This window comes from Larus michahellis, chromosome 2 (assembly GCF_964199755.1).
Source record: "Larus michahellis chromosome 2, bLarMic1.1, whole genome shotgun sequence".
Classification (NCBI taxonomy): Eukaryota; Metazoa; Chordata; class Aves; order Charadriiformes; family Laridae; genus Larus; species Larus michahellis.
The window spans coordinates 152,309,214-152,330,826 of NC_133897.1; the positions used below are offsets into that span (position 1 = coordinate 152,309,214).

General features: G+C 41.5%; 1 protein-coding gene across 3 annotated transcripts in view; it reads right to left on the minus strand.

The window, feature by feature from the left end:
* Positions 1 to 20,758, minus strand: part of CSMD3 (CUB and Sushi multiple domains 3) — a 684,352-nt gene extending 663,594 nt beyond the window's left edge. For all 3 annotated transcript variants that reach the window (XM_074577705.1, XM_074577704.1, XM_074577703.1), the window contains exon 1: positions 20,272 to 20,758. In XM_074577705.1, coding sequence (XP_074433806.1) covers positions 20,272 to 20,449 — 178 coding nt within the window. In that variant the 5' untranslated portion in view covers positions 20,450 to 20,758. The remainder of the gene's footprint in view (positions 1 to 20,271) is intronic.
* Positions 20,759 to 21,613: the final 855 nt, after the last annotated feature.

The following is a 21,613-nucleotide window of genomic DNA, read 5'->3' on the forward strand; positions in this document are numbered from 1 at the left end:
TCAGGGAAGGAATAAAAGTAAAAACAAAAATCTCTTATGTTATGCAAAAAAAACATTAATAGGAGAATACAGATAGAATGGGCAGACATCATACAGGCTGCAGAAAACATCCTAGGAAAATGAGAAGCATAAAGAGGACAATTTGAAAATAATATGATGTTTGTATGCAAATAAGATGCTGATGATCTTCCTTTTCTTACAGTATATTCTGCTAATTTGCCACAAGGCAATGTAAAAAGAAATAACAGTGAGCTAGCATAGTAGGAAACCTTTGAATGTTCAAAGGGGACATTCAATCATTTAAGACTTACAATACAACATAGTGTGAAACTGTTACAATACGGTGGGAAACAGCCTACTTAGCACAGAGGATGCTCCGCTCTGCACGGCTGCTTTGTGCTCTGCAGAGGAGCATCCAGCGTTCCTTGCAGGTCCGATTGCTCTGTACAGGTGACGAGCTGGGCTGTGGCTCACCAACAGATAAAATGTCCCAGCTGAGAGGACAAAACAACAGGAGGATACCTAAAAGAATTGTATGGATTGATATTGAAATAAGGTTTGCATGGAAGTAACAACTTTTATCTCAAAGGATCACATAGTGGATTACAAACTGACATTCAAGCTGTCCTTGATCTGTCTCTATGGAGCAGCATCTCCAGAGTCAGGCAAGAACATGTTGCCCTAAATGCACGCACAAGGATCATTTGGCTCTTTTTTCCTCCTTTTTCACTCCCAACAGGGAAAGTCATCCATTGCTTGTGAAAGCTCAGAATTGGGCTGAGATGAAAAGAATCCCCAACTCTCTTCTCAAATAAGAACAAAGCAACCAAACAATCAAAAAAACTCCAAAGATTATAATGGAAACAGTCACAAAAATTGATTTTGGTGAGGATGCACAAGCTGTTCCTATACCCAGGTGTTTGAGCTGCACTGGGGAGAAGTAATATTTCAAAGGCAAAACTAAGTTCCTTAATTTTGTTACAGTTATCTAGTAACCCACAGTAAGTTTTTCCTCAAAATTCAGAAACAAGTAATGATTACTTTTTCTCACTATTTTCTTATTATTTTTTCAAATATAGAACTTATTTCCTCAAATATGTATCTAACTGAAATTTGTAGAATGAGAGGCACTGGGGTAATCTTCCCTTTTTTCCTTCCGTTATCTGAAACATTTTTTAGGAATTGACAGAAATAAGAAAAAAAAGAAAAAGACTGATTTCACAGCTGGGATTAAGTGAAAGAGGAAACACATGTTCATGTGTTTATTTTGTAGTTGTGTAACAGCAATTCAAGAACCTGCTGCCTCTCAGCTGAGATGTGCTGACGGACTGTAGGAAGTAAATTATTTCGACACTTGTAACCGTGTAAGTTTGGTCGTATTGCGATATTTTGTGAACTGCATGAATGGACACAGAAAATTTCAGAAGCTAACACAGACAGATGGCCAGCAAGCTTGGAAGGATGAGACACTGAGCAGATGCATGGGTCCAAATGACCCATGTTGCGGGTCATGTGACAACGTTGACACAGTTGTTCAGTTATGGTTTTAATCTTTTGTATCTTTCAGCATTTTAAGTAAGATCATTCACCTCACTGGACAGCAGGGAAATACTTGGTTTCAGATGCAAGACATGACATATTACTGAGCTGAAACTCAGATATAACCCATGTACAAATGCAAAATGAAAAGTAATACAAATGTGAAAGTGGGATAATTCTCATAAAAAGTATCTCTTCCAGGTATGAAAGAAATCTTATTCTGGCAATTTTGAAAATATTGCACAGTCTCATTCCCAAATAATACAGAAACAGATTCATAGCCCAAATACTGAAAAATTAGTAAGATGTACACTTAAATGTCACTGAAACTGGTAGAAATCAAACATTATCTGCTAGTTTATCTGAAGAGAGTTATTTTTTCCTGCTAGTTGTTTTTTTCTGCTAGAGATTTTTCTACTAGAAAAACATACCCAGAAACTTAGTTGACCCACTGAACAGCATGTATTAGTGAAACTTAATGATAAAAATTAAGATAGTTGGAAGTTTGGGAATAAATCCTTCAATACATTTTGATCTGAAACTTTAGCTTTTTTGTGCTGTGTGCACTGGATTTGGATCCACACAGCTTCTCAGAACAGTTATAAAACAAACCACTGTTGTTTCTCTATGTACAGATATGAGATGATGTTACTTGCTCTTTTTTACTTTGCTATTTATGTAACTGAAAAAAAACACCTTGCAATAATAACCCTAGAAAGGGCATATAAATAGGCTTTTATGAATAATTATTCATGGTTTCCATCTGTGTAAAGTAATTAAAGCAGACGATATTTGACCCACTAACTCCAAGATTTTATTTTTGTTTTTCTCTAGCAAAGGACAGTAGGAATTCCCTTGAAGCCAATTTCTTACACAACTGTAAAGAACTGAAGACTTCAAAGTGCATTTTGAACTACGATGTATATCCTGATATTTTTTTTGGTAATGTAGTGGTAAATTGCAAACCAAAGTACCTGAGGTTTTACTAATGCAGAAATAATGAAGCTGTTTAATGGGAATTAACTTATTCTGGTTTTCTCCTGATCATTACCTGCAAGAATGCAGTTATTTGGTTTGGAACTGTGCATATTGTATTACAGTCATATTTATTAATTTTGTATTCAAACAAGAAACTAAGCTAATGAAAATTCTATATGGAGGACACTCCAAAATAGCAGTTAATGCAGTTTTTGGCAACAGTAAGTCATAATGATAACTAGGCCAAAAAGGTTTCTGCGCTTCTGTAACATCAGAGAAATATAGAAATCCTTAAACTTTGAGACTACAATCAAGACAAACATCTGCAATGTAACATCACTGCTTTCTTAAATCAGATTTAAATGATTTCTCAAGGGGCTATAAACACAAACCCTGCTTCCATTCAATCCAGACATGCACAAACCCTATGAATACCTGATTTACATACAACATTATTTAAAATGCTCTTGGTATTGTGCCTTATTAAACAGAACTGAGCTTAGATGTAGTTTAAGCAGACATGAGTGAGTATGTGAGTATTATTATGATGGTTTTGTCTTGAACTAAAATAATGCCAAACATTAGTGGCATCCACAGAATTGTTACAAGCTTGCATTAAGTATGTTGAATTGTTCCCTGTAAAACTCACAAAAATAAAGTTTTCCCATGAGCCTGTACAGAGTTTGCAAAATACATGGTGGAACAATCCTGAGCAAAAGTGTCAACGCTGCTGTCCTTTCTTCATGGAGAGAAAAATCTTTTTCTGGCTTGATAAAGAGTATTCTGTGGCAGGTAAATAAGATTGGAAGAAATTATGCGGGAGAGGGTTTCTTCTAGTTTAACACAGCTGTGTCAACAGGCACAGAGAAAAGATGCAGATACTGAATGTTAGAGCATCTTTTGAGGCAGAAATTTCTGTGGAGTCCCTTTGCTTCCTATCTCTTTCTTCTTTTAGTCAATGTTGATACTTATTGTGGGGCAGAGACAGAGAAGCAAACATCAGCTTTTGATGGAGTGATGCACTGAAGCTCAACAAATTATCCTTAAACTACTCCAATAATTAGGAGAGTTTAAAAACACTTTGAACGATAATAGGATTAATATTGAACCTAAATTCAATACTTTTCCCTTTCCTCTCCTCTCCTCTCCTCTCCTCTCCTCTCCCCTCCCCTCCCCTCCCCTCCCCTCCCCTCCCCTTCCCTCCTCTTCTTCTCACATTGAAACAAAGGACTGAACTAGTTGTGCTTAGCAAAATGTTCTACAACTATATCTGAAACATTTCCTTTTCATCCATTTATTGCAAAACTGAGACTTGGTTTCATGACTGGTCCGATCGACCAATTCTGCCCCTTTAATTTTTTTCGTATTTGAGACAAATTCACTTTTACATAGCTTTACACATTTCTGCATTCTCCTGTTTACTATAGCTGCATGTATTTATCCTTCATCTTGAATAAGAAATCTTTATTTAAACCTTCATAATCTTGTAACTTTTCCAAAATTTTCTATGTAGATTTCTCCGGGGTCATACCAGTCTTCTTGTGTAGAACACACTGCATTGTTTATCTAAAATGTTTCCACCAACTGTAAATTAAATTTCAGCTATTTTGATAAGGAGGTGGTTTCCTTTTGGTTTTGTACAGTGCTAAGGAACTCTTCCTATATGGCAAGCACCACCAATGCAGCTGTGTAATTTATCACTGAGCACTGAGTAGTCAACACACCTTCTAAAACAGTCACTTTCCCCTAGCATTTAGGAGCAGTTGCCTTTTAGATTAAGCAGAACTATTATTTAATAAATCTCAGAAATGTCCCTCAGAAGATTAGGAAAAGAAGTGTAGAAGGTTATTTAACATACTCTGCTTAGAGAATTTAGATAGCAGGCTGTAATTACCCAAATTGGAATTTAGCCAGCAGCTGAAGGCTAATAACAATATTCTGTGAAAAATACCATGCAATCTTTCAGGCCCAGACATGCCAGCAACATCTCATCTGAAACATGGCAACTGCAACAGCTCAGTGTCTCTAACAGTTTGCTTGGAACAGTAGTTCAGTTCAAATTCTAGAAAGAAAAGTGCTTTCAAGAGAATCAACACCATTTCCTGCAACTCCAGAAATACGTATTTTTAAGTCTGCTATTAAAGTACTAAACAAACTCATCCTGCCTCAGAAGTACCATGAAAAGTGTTCTGATTCAGCCCACAAAATACTTATGGCTCTTCTGTGTAAAGGAGAAAGCAACATACACAGGTAGCCCTCTTCTCCAGTGGTTTTAGAGCTTGACTTAGTGAGGTTGGGTGCTCATAAGTCAGATGTTGCAGAGCTGAGATGGATTCTTACCCTTCTTTCAGTGGCTAAACCATAAGATAGGAGGTCCAAGACTGCAGTTCAGAAATGTAGGTTAAATCCTATGTTCCACATACTTTATGCGTGAGAGAATTTAACTCCACTAGCACTAACAGCCACTGATGTGCTAAGGGCTGGGATTTCTATGGGCTGCCAATAAGGACCTGCCAAGAAAGAGGCACACTGGAAACTCTGTCTGTAAGCTTGCACTCTTACTTCATTTAGGCACCTCTGTGAAACTGTGATTACAAGCCTGACTTTGTATTGGGCCTTCATGCTTGAGCCTTCGACAGCTCTCCCAAATGCTTTAAATGGTTGAAATAATATTTATCATATTGCATCATGGCTACAGTTCTTGTCCACTGTCTTCTTCTGGATCTATAGTTTAGTGTTCAAGCTTCTGAAAGGAGGTGTGAGACAGACAGAATATTACTCCCACTAAATGTCTTTGGTTAAAGTTGTTAACAAGGAAAGGGAATTCTGGGTAGAGATCCATTAATCAGAATAACTAATCTTTTTTAAATTTAGTCACTGTCAACATACAAGAACAAAGATCCCCACCAACTGTTATTAAAGAAAGTAAGTTTCCACAGGACAGATGGAAAGATCCTTTTATGAACTTAAAGCTGGTTAAAGGCTAAGAAGCAGAGTAGGGCTTAATGATCACTTGCTTAGATGAGGAAGACAGAAAAGTGGGGTTGCCCTAGGATCAATGATGTGATCATTTTTCCTCCACATCTCCATCCCCAATGGAGGAAGAAGTATGCAGTGAAATTTGCAAGAATGGAGATGATGTTAAGATCCTTTGGGTAATCAAACAATGCACCAATGTTGAGGAACTCCAGAATGTCCTCACAAAATTAGTGGGTGTGCAAATGCATAAGTAGGTGAGTTTTAGAGATTAATATGCATATGGAAAAATACATCTAAATGATACCTGCATGATGCTGAACTTGGAACTTAAAATTTTGATCTCAGAGTCATCACTGATATTTGTCTGAAATCATCGACTTCATGTTCCATGGCATTTACCTCCCCCCCACACCCCCCCCATCCCCTAATATGAAGCACGATCAGGAAGAGTAAGACAAAGTGTAGCAGAAAACCCTGAGGTACCCATATCTTGAGCACTGCCTGGAGTCTTAATCCCCAAATGACAAGAAGGGCAGAGTAATGTTAAAGAAGATACAGAGATGGGCAAATAGCTGACCTTGGAACTGAAGCAGCTGCTTTATAAGCAGAAATTGAAAGTCCAGAACTCTTTATGGAAAAGGTGGCAGTTTGGAAAGAAGGTGTCAGAGGGGTATATTCCTCAGATTCCATCAGGATGTTTTCTTTGAGTTTGTCAGTCCTTGATGTGGGAGCCTTGGAGAAACATATTTCATCCTCACAGCAAACCACAAAGGGCAAAAATGCGAGAGGATATTCTGTTTCAATGAAGGGCTACTGTGATGCGTGGTAGTTGTTTTCCACGGACGGTTGCGTGCCCTGGCTGGTGCACAGAGATTGTGTGGAGATGGAGTAAGGCTGGTATGTCTGGATCATACATCTTAAGCAGCCTCTGCAGAGCAAATGCTGTCTAGTTTTTCAGGTGGTTAAAGCCTGTACAAACTGGGGAAGATTTTCATGGGGGGGATGAAAAAGGCACTGAGAAAAAGCTTCTTCCAGATAAATTTCGAGACTCTAAAGTTGGCAGATAACGGAGTTTTTAAATTATGGATTTGCTAAATTACAGAATCCAGATAACTACCTTTCTCTCATTTTTCTCATTATTATTTAATTTCATTTTCTGGAGAATTTTTCTAAACGCATCCTCTGTTTCCTTCTCCCCACAGAGCAGAAGATTTTAGCACATGTGGTCGGTATAAGGGCAGTGAAATGTTAATTTCTGTATTTGCTGTTGGCTGGTATTTTTTTGCCATGTCAAGTAAATGAAAAATTTATTCTATGATAATTCCTCATTGCCATATTAAAAACGGTTGATGGGATCTGTTTACTCATACCTTACCATAACGGTGACTCAAAAAGATAGAAAAATGGAAGTTAAGTTAAACTTTTAAGCATCACTGCCTGCTTTTAGAGTTCCACAGAAAATGTTACATCTTTTTTCAAATAATTTTTTTGTCACTGCTGCCTCCGTAAGTGGATGTCTGGAAGAAAATATAGTATTGCTGCAGTTCAGTATTTCTAACATAAAATTCCTTTTTTCCTCCTTTCAAGAATTTTTATATTTAACTCCATTGTGAAAGATTAGATAGATAAAGAAGCTTTCAGCAGAATCACAATACAGGTAATTATGGTTCTGTCAGCATTTCCATTATGAACTCCATTTAGTATTAAGGGCTTAGCATTTTTCCATCATTTCAGAAAATGTCAAACTGAAAGCTGGCATGCAGATTAGCACCCTGGATGCAAATTTGTTTACACAAAATATTTAAATCTGCTCAGCTGCTTTTGATTTAGAGATCAGCCAGAAACTTTAAACTCTCGGGGTTTCTCATGTGTTTCTGCCAACTTCTAGACCAAATCACAGTTAAAAATATGTGATTGGTTAATAAACTCTTGACTCATTGTCTTCTAAAGTTTTGAAAATATTTACTTAAGGCTTTAAAACAGATTTTAGAATTTCCGCTCATCTTGGAACTCTATTTTTTCTCCTGATGTCTTCATAAATAAATAATGAGTCAGAATAGGATTCGAAAACTATAATAAAACCTGATAGTGATCTTAAAGTCTGAAACATTTTTTTAGGACTCGCTTAAGTGAGTCATAAGACATCATAAGACAGAGAACAGAAATGGACCTGTAGGGTTTTTGAGAGTGCTGATTACTTAGCCCACTAGTTCTAACACCACTTTAGGGAACTGATCAAAAAGTATCTAACGTGGTTCAACTGCTACAGTTTTTCAGTTTCTTCACTTTAGTCTCATGCATGGTATGAACGGTTTTGTAGAGCTGTCACATCCTAAATGAACTCCTCTGTATGGAAAGGAAGTATTCTGTTTGTTATAACAATCTGCTCTGTTCTTATAAAAGTCAATGACAAATCTTCTTTTCATTTCAGTGGGGACAAGCTCTAAAATAATCTACTGGTAAATATTTCAATAATTTTATAATTGAATGGATGATCGCTCTTGTTCAAAAATACACTTCTCACTTGAGAAGTAAGAAGCTTTGAATGGAAAGAATTACTGCCACCAAGCAACATGAAATAGAAACACTGTTAGAAACATTGAGATATCAACAGAAATAAGATAGAAAAATAGTATTAAATCAAGTAGAAAAAAAACAAAACAAAACAAAACACTGAGATTGTGAAATATGGATGGTCAAGTAGATAACGGGAGTATTAAAAATACTGGTAAGAGATGGGCAAACAGGAAAAATCCATGATAGAAGTTGTCAAAAAATGCACAGTCATCCAAGTGTGCCAGACAAAGAATAGGAACCTAGCCCCAAGTCGTGTGTGAATTAAAAGCACAAAAATGTATGGTGCAAAAGAGATGGTGCAAATAAACTTTGTGCGAATGAAACATGGAGGAAGCAGATGAGGAGAAAACAATTGATCAGCTAAATATATCCAGATGAGTTTGTCCAGAGGATGTTCACCTACAAGACACTGTGTACTGGCTTAATAATGCAAAAAAATCAAACTGTTAAGAATGAAGAAAATGTACTCCAGAAGACATCTCAGATAACATTAGTTACAGCTATATCTTCAAAAGTATCTGCAAATTCTTTAATGATGATACAATACAATGCTCATTGTATTGTGCACTACATTTTTTAATAAATGATCTATTTTCCTTATACTTAACCTCAGGCTTACCCTAAATTCTAGGAGGCAATTCGTGTCTTCTTAATAATTACAGAGGCTCTGCTGAGCAGATTCTCTCCCTCTGTGGCACACTCCGACTCTTTAGATTAGACATTTGTGTTAACGCAGCTGTCAATGGATTTCAAAGAGGTGACCAGTACAAGAGGCCCCAAAGGGAGCAATTTGGAACAGTAGATTTCACAAGTCAGATACATAGCAAACTCTCCTGATTTCATTGAAATGCTCAAAGTCAATCTTGGAACAAGTGAATAACAGAATACCTACAAATCTATCCCTATGCATTTTTTTTTTTGCCTTTTCTATTTCATTCTTTTTAATTAATCTACAAAATTCTGTAGTATCCACAGTCCTAACTTGTCTGTTCTGGTCATCCCAGAACGATGATATCAGTAAAGGATATAGTAGTGATATTAGATCTTTAAAATTTCTCTTACCATGTCACATGGACAGTTTCATTGCATACATTGGAGCTTGAGAAACAGAGAAGATACATCTTGGATTTCCAAAATATGCAAAGTATCCAAGTTTTAACTACCTGATTCTATAGTGTTTATTTTTATGCAAGTAAGGATTTTACCTTTAAATCTATTAGATTTTGACCTTTTTTAATAATGTGTTTTGAAGTTTGTTTGTTTGTTTGTTTGGGGTGAAGGGCTATTATTTTTGTTACCAAAAATTAATCACGTAGACAGGCACAATAGACTGAAGAATGAAAACAAATATAACTGAAAATCCACTCATCCAAACTTGCCTTCTTGCAGATGATTTAAAATCCAAAGAACACCCTGAAAAAGTTAGGAAGTCTAATCTATAACTGTCAGGCGGGGGGGATATTTCTTTTCCTAACAGATTACCCATACATGTTTATTACTTTGGGACACAAAAGGACTTTACAAATGACATAGAAACTGAAGAGAACTTTCTATATTTTACTGCAGGCTTTATGTTTTTGGGACTTCTCCAGTGGTACTTGTGGAGTGGGAAGAGAGTTTGGGAAGGGAGCCCAGAAGTGCAGAGGAGGTTGGATAAATTGGGAAAAATTACAGGAGCTAGCTGATGAGCTAGAATTTGAGTGTAGTAAAAATATATAGATAGAGCTTAGAAGAGTGGTTTTTTTATGGGTATCTTAATTTAAAACTAGCTGAAATTAGTGTAGAAACTCATACAAATTTCAATGACCTGCAATTGTAGTACTAGGGAGATTTAGGAATTTTGGAAGCATATCCATAGGAAAGTTATGGAGGCAGGCATGCAGGAATCACCAATGCTGTTGAACTCATTCAATATTAAACACTGATTCTCTTGCTCATTGCTATTTCAGACAAATAGCTTTGAGAAGCATAGCTTTGTCAGGATGTTTACAAAAATCTCTGTGTTTTGTATGGTTGGTGCAACTTTCCACTACTGACAACGAAAATGCCAATAAAATATATCTCACCTATTTGTCAGGGGAAATGTGTTACCCTTGCATGAGAAGACATAGGAGGTTCTGTTGACGCTGTATCCTCTATGAAAAACACAGAAATGCTGTTGCTAGCCTATGCTATTTTTCTTTCCACAGAAAGGAGCTGAAAATTAAACTTTCTCAAGAATGCTGAAGTACTTGGGTAGAAAATTGGGCCACTGAAGAAGTATAATAACGTTAACATTCTTACAAGATGTCTGTAATTGCTATAAGGAAAATATGGTTGCATCTAGGATATATGAAAGTTCATTAAATAGCATCTATAAAAACCTCTAAAGAAATATTTTCCCAAATGTCCGAGGTACTTTATTTTCCCATGAAGGAGTTGCCAAGATTGAAATGAAGGGTAAAGCGGTGATATTACCAAAGTCTCTGAAGATAATATCTATGTGAATTGTGTGAGGGAAATGATTGGCCCCCTTCAAAAGAGTGTGCAGAAAGGAGCAGCTATTGAAAAGAATAATTCTGAATGAAACTGATAGATATGTTGAATAGTGATGTGGAAAGGAGTAGGTAATGATATTCCTTTTTTTTTTTTTTTGTAAGTTGAAGATAACGAGGACTGGACAGTCAGTTTCCTTTTTTTGCCTGTAAGAGGACATTTTTCAAGCCCATCAAACGTAAAATCTTCTTTTTTTTTCTCGGTTCCAGGACCCTTTATTGAAGGGTCTAATTGAAGAGGAAATCTTTTAGCAGTTTCATGTGAAAGGATTTAATATTTAGTAAATAATGTGAATGCTGTAAAAATCATAGCCATTTTATTTATAGTCCTAAGAGGGAAGGATTGTTGCCATGAGTATTGCTAAAGCATTCACTTGATAATTTGTATCATGCTACTTCAATCACTAGACTGATGAAAATTCTCTGATCAGAAAAGCACTTTTGTGAACACTGAAGTAAAGATTTCGGAGAAAATGTCTTGCCCTTTCATTAAGAATTATGAATTATATGTATTTCTTCTCTTGTGGACATTAAAACTGACACACCATGCAACAAGCATTATTAAACTGAGTAGCAGTAGTCATATGATTAAACTATAAGTATCAGTTAGCATAGCTGTATTCAAGGGAAAACACACAAGATGAGCGTAGTCATGAATAAAGCATAGGTTCTTCTTGATAGAGCACGCAGCTACAGATGCCTGCAACCAGAAGTGCTGGAGCATGCACACACACTTGCATGCATGTCCATGTCTGTGTTCCCACATGCACCTGGAGATGCATGAAAAAAACATCTTTTACCCCAGAGCTGACTGACTTGACTATGTTAGGTGGCCAAAGACCTATTCTTTTCTTCCCTCCACCTTTGGTTAACCAGGTAGGCTTTCCAAAAGTCAGGATTTGGATCCTTGTTTTCCAGTACATGTTAGTTCTTGTGATTTTGGCTCAGTATATTACATTTTTTTAGACTCTCAGATGGTGGCAAATACAAAGAATGTGCTAGAAGAAGATAAATATAATAAAATTCGTCTGGAAACTTCCCTATTTTTGTGGTTTTTCAGCATTTTCAAATGTAACTACGTATCTGGAATATATTATAATCCAATAAAAGTAAAACTAAATTGCATTAATAATTAAATCTGAAAGCATTCTAAACTGAACTCTATTTTCTCAGTTTCCATGTAACTATTAGCAGTCTTCTGCAAATTCAAAAATATTTTACTGGAGAACAAAATTTAATATGGAATCTTGAAACCAGGTTGTAAACTGGCTGTAATTCAGTGTATGTTCTGACAAAAAGCATGAGTATTCTGTGGTTTTAAAGACTGCAGCTACCATTGTGTTAGCATACTACCATTACATTGAATCTAGTGGACTGATCCCCAGAAATACTGACGTGATCATCAATAAAATGTAGAAAGACAGAACATTTTCTGACTGTATCCGAATATTTTACTTCCCTCAAATAGAATCATGAACAATTTACTTCTGAAATCTTTAGGTTTATAATCCAATGTGAGTTTTCCAAAGAGCACTTCTATTGAAAATTTCTAGTGTATTGTGAAATATATGACTCCTGTTATAATTTATATTTCCAAGTCAAATTAAATATATCTACAGAAAAACTGTAATTCAAAACTCATTATGAAAAGGAGCAAAGGCAAATCTACTCTCAAAGGTCCCATCCAGGACTCTCCTGTTGCTTTCAATGGGTTCAACAACAGGCAGTTTAGAAGCTCATTTTATAGCCTGTTTTATAACTTCCATTCACCTTTGGATCAAAGCTGATATACAGAAGCAAAAGTGCAACCTTTAGTAAAGGCTTTTAAAAGATTAGTTTCAGACTAAGCTCTGATTCCCAAAGAAACTTGCACAACAATCAAGAAAGCTAACTATCGTAGAATGTGAAGGTTTCCTTCTGAATCAAATAATGGAGGAAAGGTTAATTCAAGTAGCTCCATCTTAATGCTATGTAGAAAGGAGAAGAATATCCATACTCGGCATTTATGTAGCTCATTTCAGCTAAGGACTCCAAACTACACTTACAGACATCCATTTGCTGGGTCTGAAAACAGTTCTATAGGAAGATAATGATCACAGAGGGATCATTTTAACTGCCACTGAAATACAGGCACCCCTGAGATGTGATATGTCAGCCTCTTTAAATGATAATGCCAGTATTAAAATAAAACAGAAAATAGCACAGAAATATTTTTTTCTGTATTCGGAAGGTGATTAGAGGTTTCATGCAACTAAAAACAGTTTTATAGAAACTATATTTGGTAAAACTTCCCTAAATTAGTGGGAATAAATAATTGTGGCAGTTAATTCTTAATGTGCTAGGATCAGTTCTTATTAGTGTTTTCAGTAACTTGTGTTTTTTCTTTTCATCAAGCATTCCTCCTACAATTTCCTAGTTACTACTACTTGCACTCTTGTTTTGTTAGTGAAATCAGTTACGTATTATAGCAGAACTTCCTTCTGAGATGGGGAATACACAACAAATTAAGAGGTAGTGAATTGCTTAGGAAGAACATACGTTTCAAGCTGTTACATGCATCTTCGTAAACTAACAATGTAGTCTGTTGAATTTCTTCATAACATAACCAAATATACGTATATAATTTCTATATGTGCATGTTATATATGTATGTGTACACATATGTGTACACACAACTCCATGAGAATGAAATCAAACAAGTTAAAATGCATAAAGATGTAAAGCTAATAAGATATGTAGATATAGGAAACAGGTAAAATAGAATTCAAGGTCAGAAGTAGTGATTCATCATCTATATAATCCAAGTAATTGCTCAGGTTTTTCTGCCTCAAGCCTCCAGATTCCTTTAGTCCTGTTGCAAAAATAATCTGTGTTATTTACAGGCCTCGGGAAGTGAGAATTCATCACCCCATGAATCCTTCTGTGGTTAAGTTACTTACTGTTATTCACCTTGTTTCTATGATACAATATGAATACGATACATGATGCTATGATGCATTTTGTAGAATCCAAGGGAAAACAGGCACTCCGTCTCTCTATGCCTGTGCTGGCTGCACACCTTGCTCTTTGACAATGCCATTCATGAGAGCACCAGTCCCGGTGGAATCCCGGGATGCTGTTCCCCAATACTTTGAAGCTCTCTCTCTCTTAGTAACACTGTTCCTAAATTTAGAAGCTTATCCATCCAACATTTCAGACACTGAGGAGGAGATGATGAATTTCCACCATTTCCTTTTTTGACATTTACAATGGTATTCAGCACTTGCAATGCCAGGATTATGGCGCCATAGTAAACCTTACATGATCTGTAAGAACAGGCAGTGAGACCAGGAAAAGTAAACAACTAAATGTAAATATCTACAAAAACATGGTGTGTCTGGTTTTGTGCATGTTTATTTTTAAAAGACTTTGCCATAGTCTGATATCCTTGTCCATTCTATTTCCCAAAAGAAAAGCTGGATGTTGGGAAGCAGATATTCAACATTTCCTAGTTCTACTAGGCTTTTTTTTTTTTTTAAGAGGCAGATGATGTCCTGTACATTACATATCATGCACCCTTTCATTTAGGTCCATTGATAAATATTGTCCCTTGAATTTCTGATAAATGCAAAGATTCCCTCTTTCTGTAGAGAAATTGTACAATTTCATTGAGAAGGAAACATTCTGTGAAACTGTTTGAAAGACACATGTTTAAAGCTCACAAAAGTTCTGGAATTTTTCAATAAACCTTAGCATGAAAATTATTTAATCAAAATAGGTTTTGCTGAAGTTGTTTGAGGTAAGTTTTATAGCCTTGTAATAATGATTTTTATCATATGCCCCTCTTATTTGTTACTTAAATATTGCTTCTTCAATTATCTTGTGTAGTAAAAGCTACCTTAAAATTATAGGGGTCTAAGAAAAAAACACCACCTTAGACCAAGCTGTCTGTTCTCTGACTGTTCTTCCCTGGGAGACTGCTTTGGAGTAATCTGGTAAACTAATTCCCCACAAAGGTTTTGCTCTATCATTTCAACCTTAACCATTGTGTCCAGAAATACAAGCTGTATATGCATGTGCATTCAGTGGTTACAAATCTCAGATTTCTGGGGTTGACCTATGTAGCACACCAACACTGGGTATCATAAAGCCAATTTTATTACAAATTTTCATACTATTCAGTGCTTTTAGCCAGATGCAGTGTAAAGGATGGAGAATGCATATGAATGCAATGGAAGGGAAGGGAAGGGAAGGGAAGGGAAGGGAAGGGAAGGGAAGGGAAGGGAAGGGAAGGGAAGGGAAACAGAAGGAGGGAGAACAGACAAATGAGTGGAGCACAGGTCAGTTCGTGCCTCCTAAAACACGATGTTCCAAAAGCAGCCTTTAGCTCGGAAGATGCAAAACTGCTGGCTGCTGAAATCCAGGATGGTGTGCTAGTCACTCTGTACTTGCTGTGTTTCTCTTATCTTTCCCTTAACTGCTGCTAACAGTCACCGTTGGAGATAAAGGGCACTAAGCTAGATGGGCAATTGATCCTACTTGACTTGTTCCTCAAAAACAAACAAAAAAATCCCACAAACAAGCAAAAAAACAGGTAGACTGTAAGTTTCTGCTGTGTTTATTGCACAGGGGGTTTGGAGAAGGGGGGATTGGAAAGCACATCCACGGAGTTCTTTAGGTCTCGTGGGCTCGTGCTTGCAAGTCGAGATGTTGATAATGGAGCTGAAGATACAACCCGTCCCTCTTCAGCCTCTGCGGCTGCCCAGAGCCCCCAGCCCGCTCCCGCCAGGAGCGGCCTCATTGCGCGCAGGGAGTGAGGGGCTATTTCTGCATGTTAAAAAACAAACCACCCTAATGCTGCCTCAGACTTGCAGACAAAAGACTTGCAAAAGTCACCGAGCTAAAGAAAGCAAAGCCAAACGACGGAAGAGTATATTAAGAAGGACAGCCTGGAGGTGCGGCCGCCCCGTGCGGCTGCGGAGGCCGGTGCCGGTACCGTTGGCGGGCGCGGGTGGTGCCGGCTGCCGCCGCTCCGGGCCTGCTCCGCCTTGCGACTGCTGCCTCTCGCAATGAAAAAGCGGAGCCTGCAGGCGCGACGTTCCCTTGTGCCCTTTGCGGGTCCCTAATGCCACCGGGCAGGGGAGGAAGGAGCGGTCCCCGCTGGTGCTGCTGAGAGGGGCTGTGTGTTTCTTCATTTCTGCCCCGCAGAAGAAGAGGAGCCGTGCGCTAAGCGGAGGGCAGAGCCGAGCCTTGTTTTAGCCCTGAACTGAAGGCGAAGGGCGGGGGTGAGCGGGGTGTAACTTTGCCTGCAAGCCTACGGAACTGAGTAGCTTGAAAAACATCGCTGAGGTGTTGTGCGCGGTGCACTGAGCAGAAGCCCCGTGTGATCTGCGGGAGCTGATGGGAAAGAGGCGTCGTAGAGGAGATGAGCGTGTGCGGGGGAGTTGAAAAGGAAGGACGAAGCTGTCCCTTCGCTAGTCAGGGTGTCCCTGCACCCCTGCGTGCGTACGCACACAGGCACACACGCACAGACACACGCACACAGGCACACACGCACAGGCACACGCACGCAGGCACACAAGCACAACGATGCAGCAGCGGCAGCGACCGTCTGGAAATGAGGAAACCTGAACCTACTGTTACTCGCCCAACCGTTTCCACTTCAGGGACAGAGCGAGCACCTCGCTGCGGCCACCCGTCCCCCACCGGGGAAAGCCATCCGCCAGTAACCCCATAAGCGACTGGGAAGGAAGCGGTGGGGAGGGGCTGGCGGAGCCTGCAGGGAGAGGGGTTGAGGTGGGAATGGAGCAGAATGGGGACTGCAGAGGTGGCTGAAAGAAGCAGGGCATGCTTTGTCCCTGCTAAATATTCTTACATGCCGGGTACCCGTCACTGAAAATGGAAATCCTTTCCATTTTCTCATCACTTCTTCTGTCAATGAGCCGTTTAAAATCTCTCTGCTTCATCTCCCTTTTATTTTGAAAGCTGCCCTTGTTCCGCTTGTCACAACTGCAACAGGGGAACAGAGGAACAACGGCAGAGGCAAAGCTTCATTTTAGCCAGGCAGACAAAAGAGCAGACTTCGGTGCTCTCTGCTTTCTGTCTTGGAGTGACAGCTACACAGAAGAGATGGAGGAGTCTTGTGGTCTCTGGTCATTTCGCCTGATTTCCTCTGTGGTTTGCTTCCACAAACAGATCACAAGCATTTTCTAATATTTTTTTTCGGTGGAGGGAGGTGCCAAATCGAAGAGGTGCAGGTATCAGTGATTCCTCTCCTAATCCCAGGAGGCAAAGCTCACTGATGCTGCTTGTTTCATTTTTGCATATAAAAGAACTGCCACGGATTTGACTTCTGTGTTTTTGTTTTTTTTTTTTTTCTTCTTCTTATGTTTTCTTTTCTCCCCTCTCTTTCCCTTTGTGTAAGGGGGCTGGAAGGTGGAGGTTTCCACTCACTGCTCCTTCAAGCTTGGTTCGTACCTCCCGTGCCTAAATGGTGCTTCTCATTTCTCCCGTGGGAGGGTGGGAGAGAAGGGGGGGAGTCTTGCACACCTAAAGGGAAGAGCACAGCATCCATCATCCCCTGTAGTTGGCCAAGAATGTCCCAGTTCGGCATTTTCTAAGGGTTGGGTTGTAGGGATTTTTTGTTGTTTTTTGTTTGTTTCTTTTAATGCTTCTGTGCCTTCTCTCACTTTTCAATGGTGACACTTCTTTGCTTTTTTACTCCATCCCTATCCAATCAGGATTTTATTGGAGATTGATCCATGGCATAATGGGATATTGTGTAAGCAGTTAAAGATTTTCATTGAAGAAGGTACAATTCCTCTTTGCTTCAGCTCTTACTGTCAGCCCTTCCCTAGCAGTTCTGCAATTTCCTTCCTCCAATTTTTTCCTTCTTTCTTCTCCCTTTTTGTCTATATGGTTATATACAAGGACTGCATAATTAATCAGATATGAACATGGCCCTGTAAGCACCCTAGGATAGTTTGACACCTGTAACAGTGGAATAGCTGTGGATCAAGCCTGAAGAAATGGCGACAGGACGATGACAAAAGTAGGAAGTGCCTGAGAGGCAGATATCAAGCAAAGCTGTGGAAGTGGTCTGGATGATGGGAACCTCAGCAACAGTTTGGATGTTATGATGTGGTGCTGGACTACTCAATAGGCATGATTAAGCAAAGAGGGTATGGGGTAGAGCTTGTGGAGGTGGGGTGTGGTGAAAGGGCCTTTGCCAGGCAATGGTAGAGCAGATGCAGAATCTGGGGAGTCACCTTGCCCCCAACATCTGGAATGTTTAAAATGGGCAGGTATTCATTCATTCTTTGCCTCTGCCAAGGTTTCTGGGAGCAGAAGCTCGTGCTGACACCATGGGAATGCAAATCGAGGTAAAATGTATTCATTCAAGGGAGTGGGGAGAGAACTAAATATAAATGCCCAGAATAGATGCAGTGCTGCAGTGAGTCTAAGCCAGCTCTATGGAGCTTGGCTGCCTAAAGGGGCCCACATCCAGGACGTACAATCTGACCTACTAGATGCGCAGTTGCTGGGAGGACCCCTCAGTCCGAGGGAAATCTACGGAATCTGCCAGGGTCAGAACCTGGAAAACTCAGGCCCTGACAATAGGGAGGAAACCGCTTCTTAACATCTCTCTGGGACTGTTTCGTGGGCAGGAAAGGAAAGGGCCAGTTTTGCAAAGCCTTTTTTTTTTTTTTCTCTTTTTCTTGGGCCGTTTTAGGTGCTTCATCCCAGCTTGTGCCCTCAGCATCCAGTGTTCCCCCTCCCCTCCGAGGGCAAGCGAAGCGGCTTCTCAACAGGTGCCGCGGAAACTTGCACGGCTCCCGCGGCCATCGCGACGCGGGGAGAACCGCCCGAGTCTTTAATTTTGTAGGATGCTGCCGCCCCGCGACTCGGTGCTCACAAAGCAGCTGCTTCGGCAGCAGCTCCGGAGCCACCCGTGAGCCCCAGCGCCTCCGTACCGCGCCCGCTGAGCGCCGCGGAGCGGCACGGCACGGCGCGCCTCGCAGGCAGCCAGCCCATGACTTGCAAATGATCGTACCCGGCACAGAGAACGCGTTAATGACAGCGAGCTGAACCAGAGGAAAGAAATGCCCCCAAAGTCCCGGGTTGGATTTGATGGCAAAGCCTCTCCAGAACGGGGCAAAGCGCAGGGAGCAGCTCGCTTCAATAGACGCAAACAGAGAGAAGCCGCCTGTAATTAAAATGTGCATTAACATCACAGGCAAGTCCCTTCCCCTCGGGTCCCACATGTCAGGATAATATGGAATGAGGTAAAAGCCCTCTACGCCCCCTCGGTGAAACACGAATTATCTTTTCCACGCAATGCAAATGGGGGGACAAGCAGCTGCAAAGCTCTACAATAAACTGTTTCATCCGAGGCAGAGCCAGCCTGGGAAGGCACGCCTTTGAATGCGTCCGTCCCCGTCCTCCCCCCCCCGCCCCCAACACACCTCCTTCCCACCCGTGCAGGCAACCTCCGTAGGCGATAACCAAGTCTAAAAACTCGGAGAGGATCGATAACGTCTACTAAATATTCTGGGAGTGTATGTGTGTGGCGGGGAGGAGTGATGAGGATGAAGAGGGGGATAAAAGGGTGATTAATCAGATATTAATCACTGGCCACAAACAAGGGGAGATTATTTCGGGTGGGTAGCCGACTGTGGGGAGTTGCAGAATAGATCCTTTTACTGAAGGCACGCCTGATGGGATCAGCACTTCACCGTTTAGCGATGCCTGTGTAATTTTGAAGGTGCACATTATTCAAGCCACATATTTCTTCTTTTCTCTGTGTGTAGCATTTCCCTTAACTGTCTGCAAGCACAGACTTAGTGGAGATATTTATGCCGCTAACTAGAGGTTTCCTTTTTGCTCTCCTTTCATGAACACAGAAGCAGGAAGAAAGCAAAACAGCTCCTGCTCGGAAAGAAAAAAAAGACAAAAAAAAGACAAAAAACCCAAACCCAACCTCCCCCCCACATACGTCAGGGAAAAGGGACCAAAGGAGGGAAGAGAAAAGGTGTCGATCTTTACACCCAGCGGCAGACCATGCCTTCAAGGCTGAATTGCTAACGTACCTTTTCGACAGCCGGGGAGCCCTGCGTGCATACAAACAGCTGAGCGTGAAGCGCATTTCGGGCTGTGAGACGGCTACGCACACGCTGGGCTCCTCTGTAACTTTCCCCACGCAAGGGGTTAAACTAATAAGTGCATCGATATAGGCATTCCTGCAAAGAGCCCGTTGCTCGACCGAAAAACCAGAAATGTAGGTAATCCCCCCCACACACACTACCATCATCATCACCTTAAAAAAGTCATCCAGTGGGATTTGCTTGAATACACACTAGTTAGAGGCTATATGAACCAACTCACGTCTCCGTTTGAGCATACTGCAAGAATATTTATTGAGCCCCAGCTCAGTCACTGCATTGAACGCCAAGCCTGGCAAGCAAATACATTTCCTATCTCCGAAGAGAGCTCTGAATCAACTCCTTCTTTCCTCCCCGCTTTAGCAATCATTTATATCTTTCCATTGCAAAGTACCCAGGGTAAAAATATACAATAAAGAGATAAATATATTTTGAAATACATCCTGGTATAAAGCGAGAGCTTGCAACGCCCTGACCGAAAGCAAACGGACCCCTAAAAATATACCCCTCAAATACTACCCTACCTTTCACACACGAAACCATCAATAAAAAGACGAGGTTCCAAAATGTAAATCCACTTTTAATCTCCATTTTCTTCACCAGGATGAAGTCCAGCCGGCCACATTTAGTACATCCCCTTTCCCAAAAGTCTGCTAATTTCGATTCCTTTGCACGGATTTCCCCTCTGCAGATCCCTTTCATATTATTCTTGAGAGCTCCTAATTCCTATTCCTTGGCCAGGCGCAGCGGAGTTGTTGCTGTTGATGGTGCGCGGTCACAGCTCGGAGTGAATGGTGTTTCTGGGATACCACAGCAACCTTGACGAGGACTCAACCATCTCTCCAACGGGGGCACAAAGTCTCAGCTACTCTCGATCGTGTCTTTTCCTTCCCCCCATCCCCCCGCTACCCCAACTCCCTGCACAGCCGAAACCCACCACAATCCTGGCTCGTTACAGCATCCACCAGGAGCCACGGAGGAGCATCTTAAAGCTCAGACACTCTCTCCAATAAACTCCAAACAGTATTTGCAATTGAGATTCTTCCCCCGCCCCCCTGTTCCTCCAAGAGGATCAATTCTGCCTAGGAAAACGGCTCGAGAAATAATACAGTGGCGAGGTCTCCACAGCCTCCCGGAGGAGCCTCCGGCAGCTAATACGGCGGGGCTCATCCATCCTGCCGCCGCTCGCAAAAACAATCAGTACCTCGTTATTAAGAATTCACGTGCGATGCTTGGGGGCTGCCATCGTCACCACCGGCACACACTCACACTCACACATACGCGCCTTCGGGCACACATTTCGCACGGCACCATGTGCGTCTCCCAGGGGATTCGCAGGCTAATTGCTCTGCGCGGAGTCATTAATTACAAGGCCGGTCTCCGCGGGCGCGGGGAGGCGGCGGGCAGGAGCGCGGCGGGCACAGCCCCCCTCCCCGAAGAGCGCGGCTACAGCCGTGCTCGCAGCTGATGGGGCTCTTTACCGCGGCGGGCGGGGGGAAAGGCGGCTCCGCGCACCCGCGCACCCTGCGCACCCCGCGCAGCAGACGGGGCGGGGGGGCCGGCAGCTCCCGGCGGGCCGGGCCGGGCCAGGCCGGGCGGGGGTGGCCGGGGCGGCGCGGTCGCCGCTCCTCCAGGAAGAGCACTGGCGCCACCTAGCGGCCGCGCCGCAGAGCCGCCGGGGCCGCGCCGCTCCGCGGGGGCGGGAGGGCCCTGCGCGGCGCTGCGCTGCGGTGGGGGGGGACCCAGCCGAGGGGGAAAGGGGGCTGCCGGGCGGGGCTGCGGGAACCGGCACCCACTCCGCCTTGCGCTTTCCGCTTTCCTCCTCTGCCTGGCGCAACTACTGCGCAAGGTGCGCGGGGCGGCCGT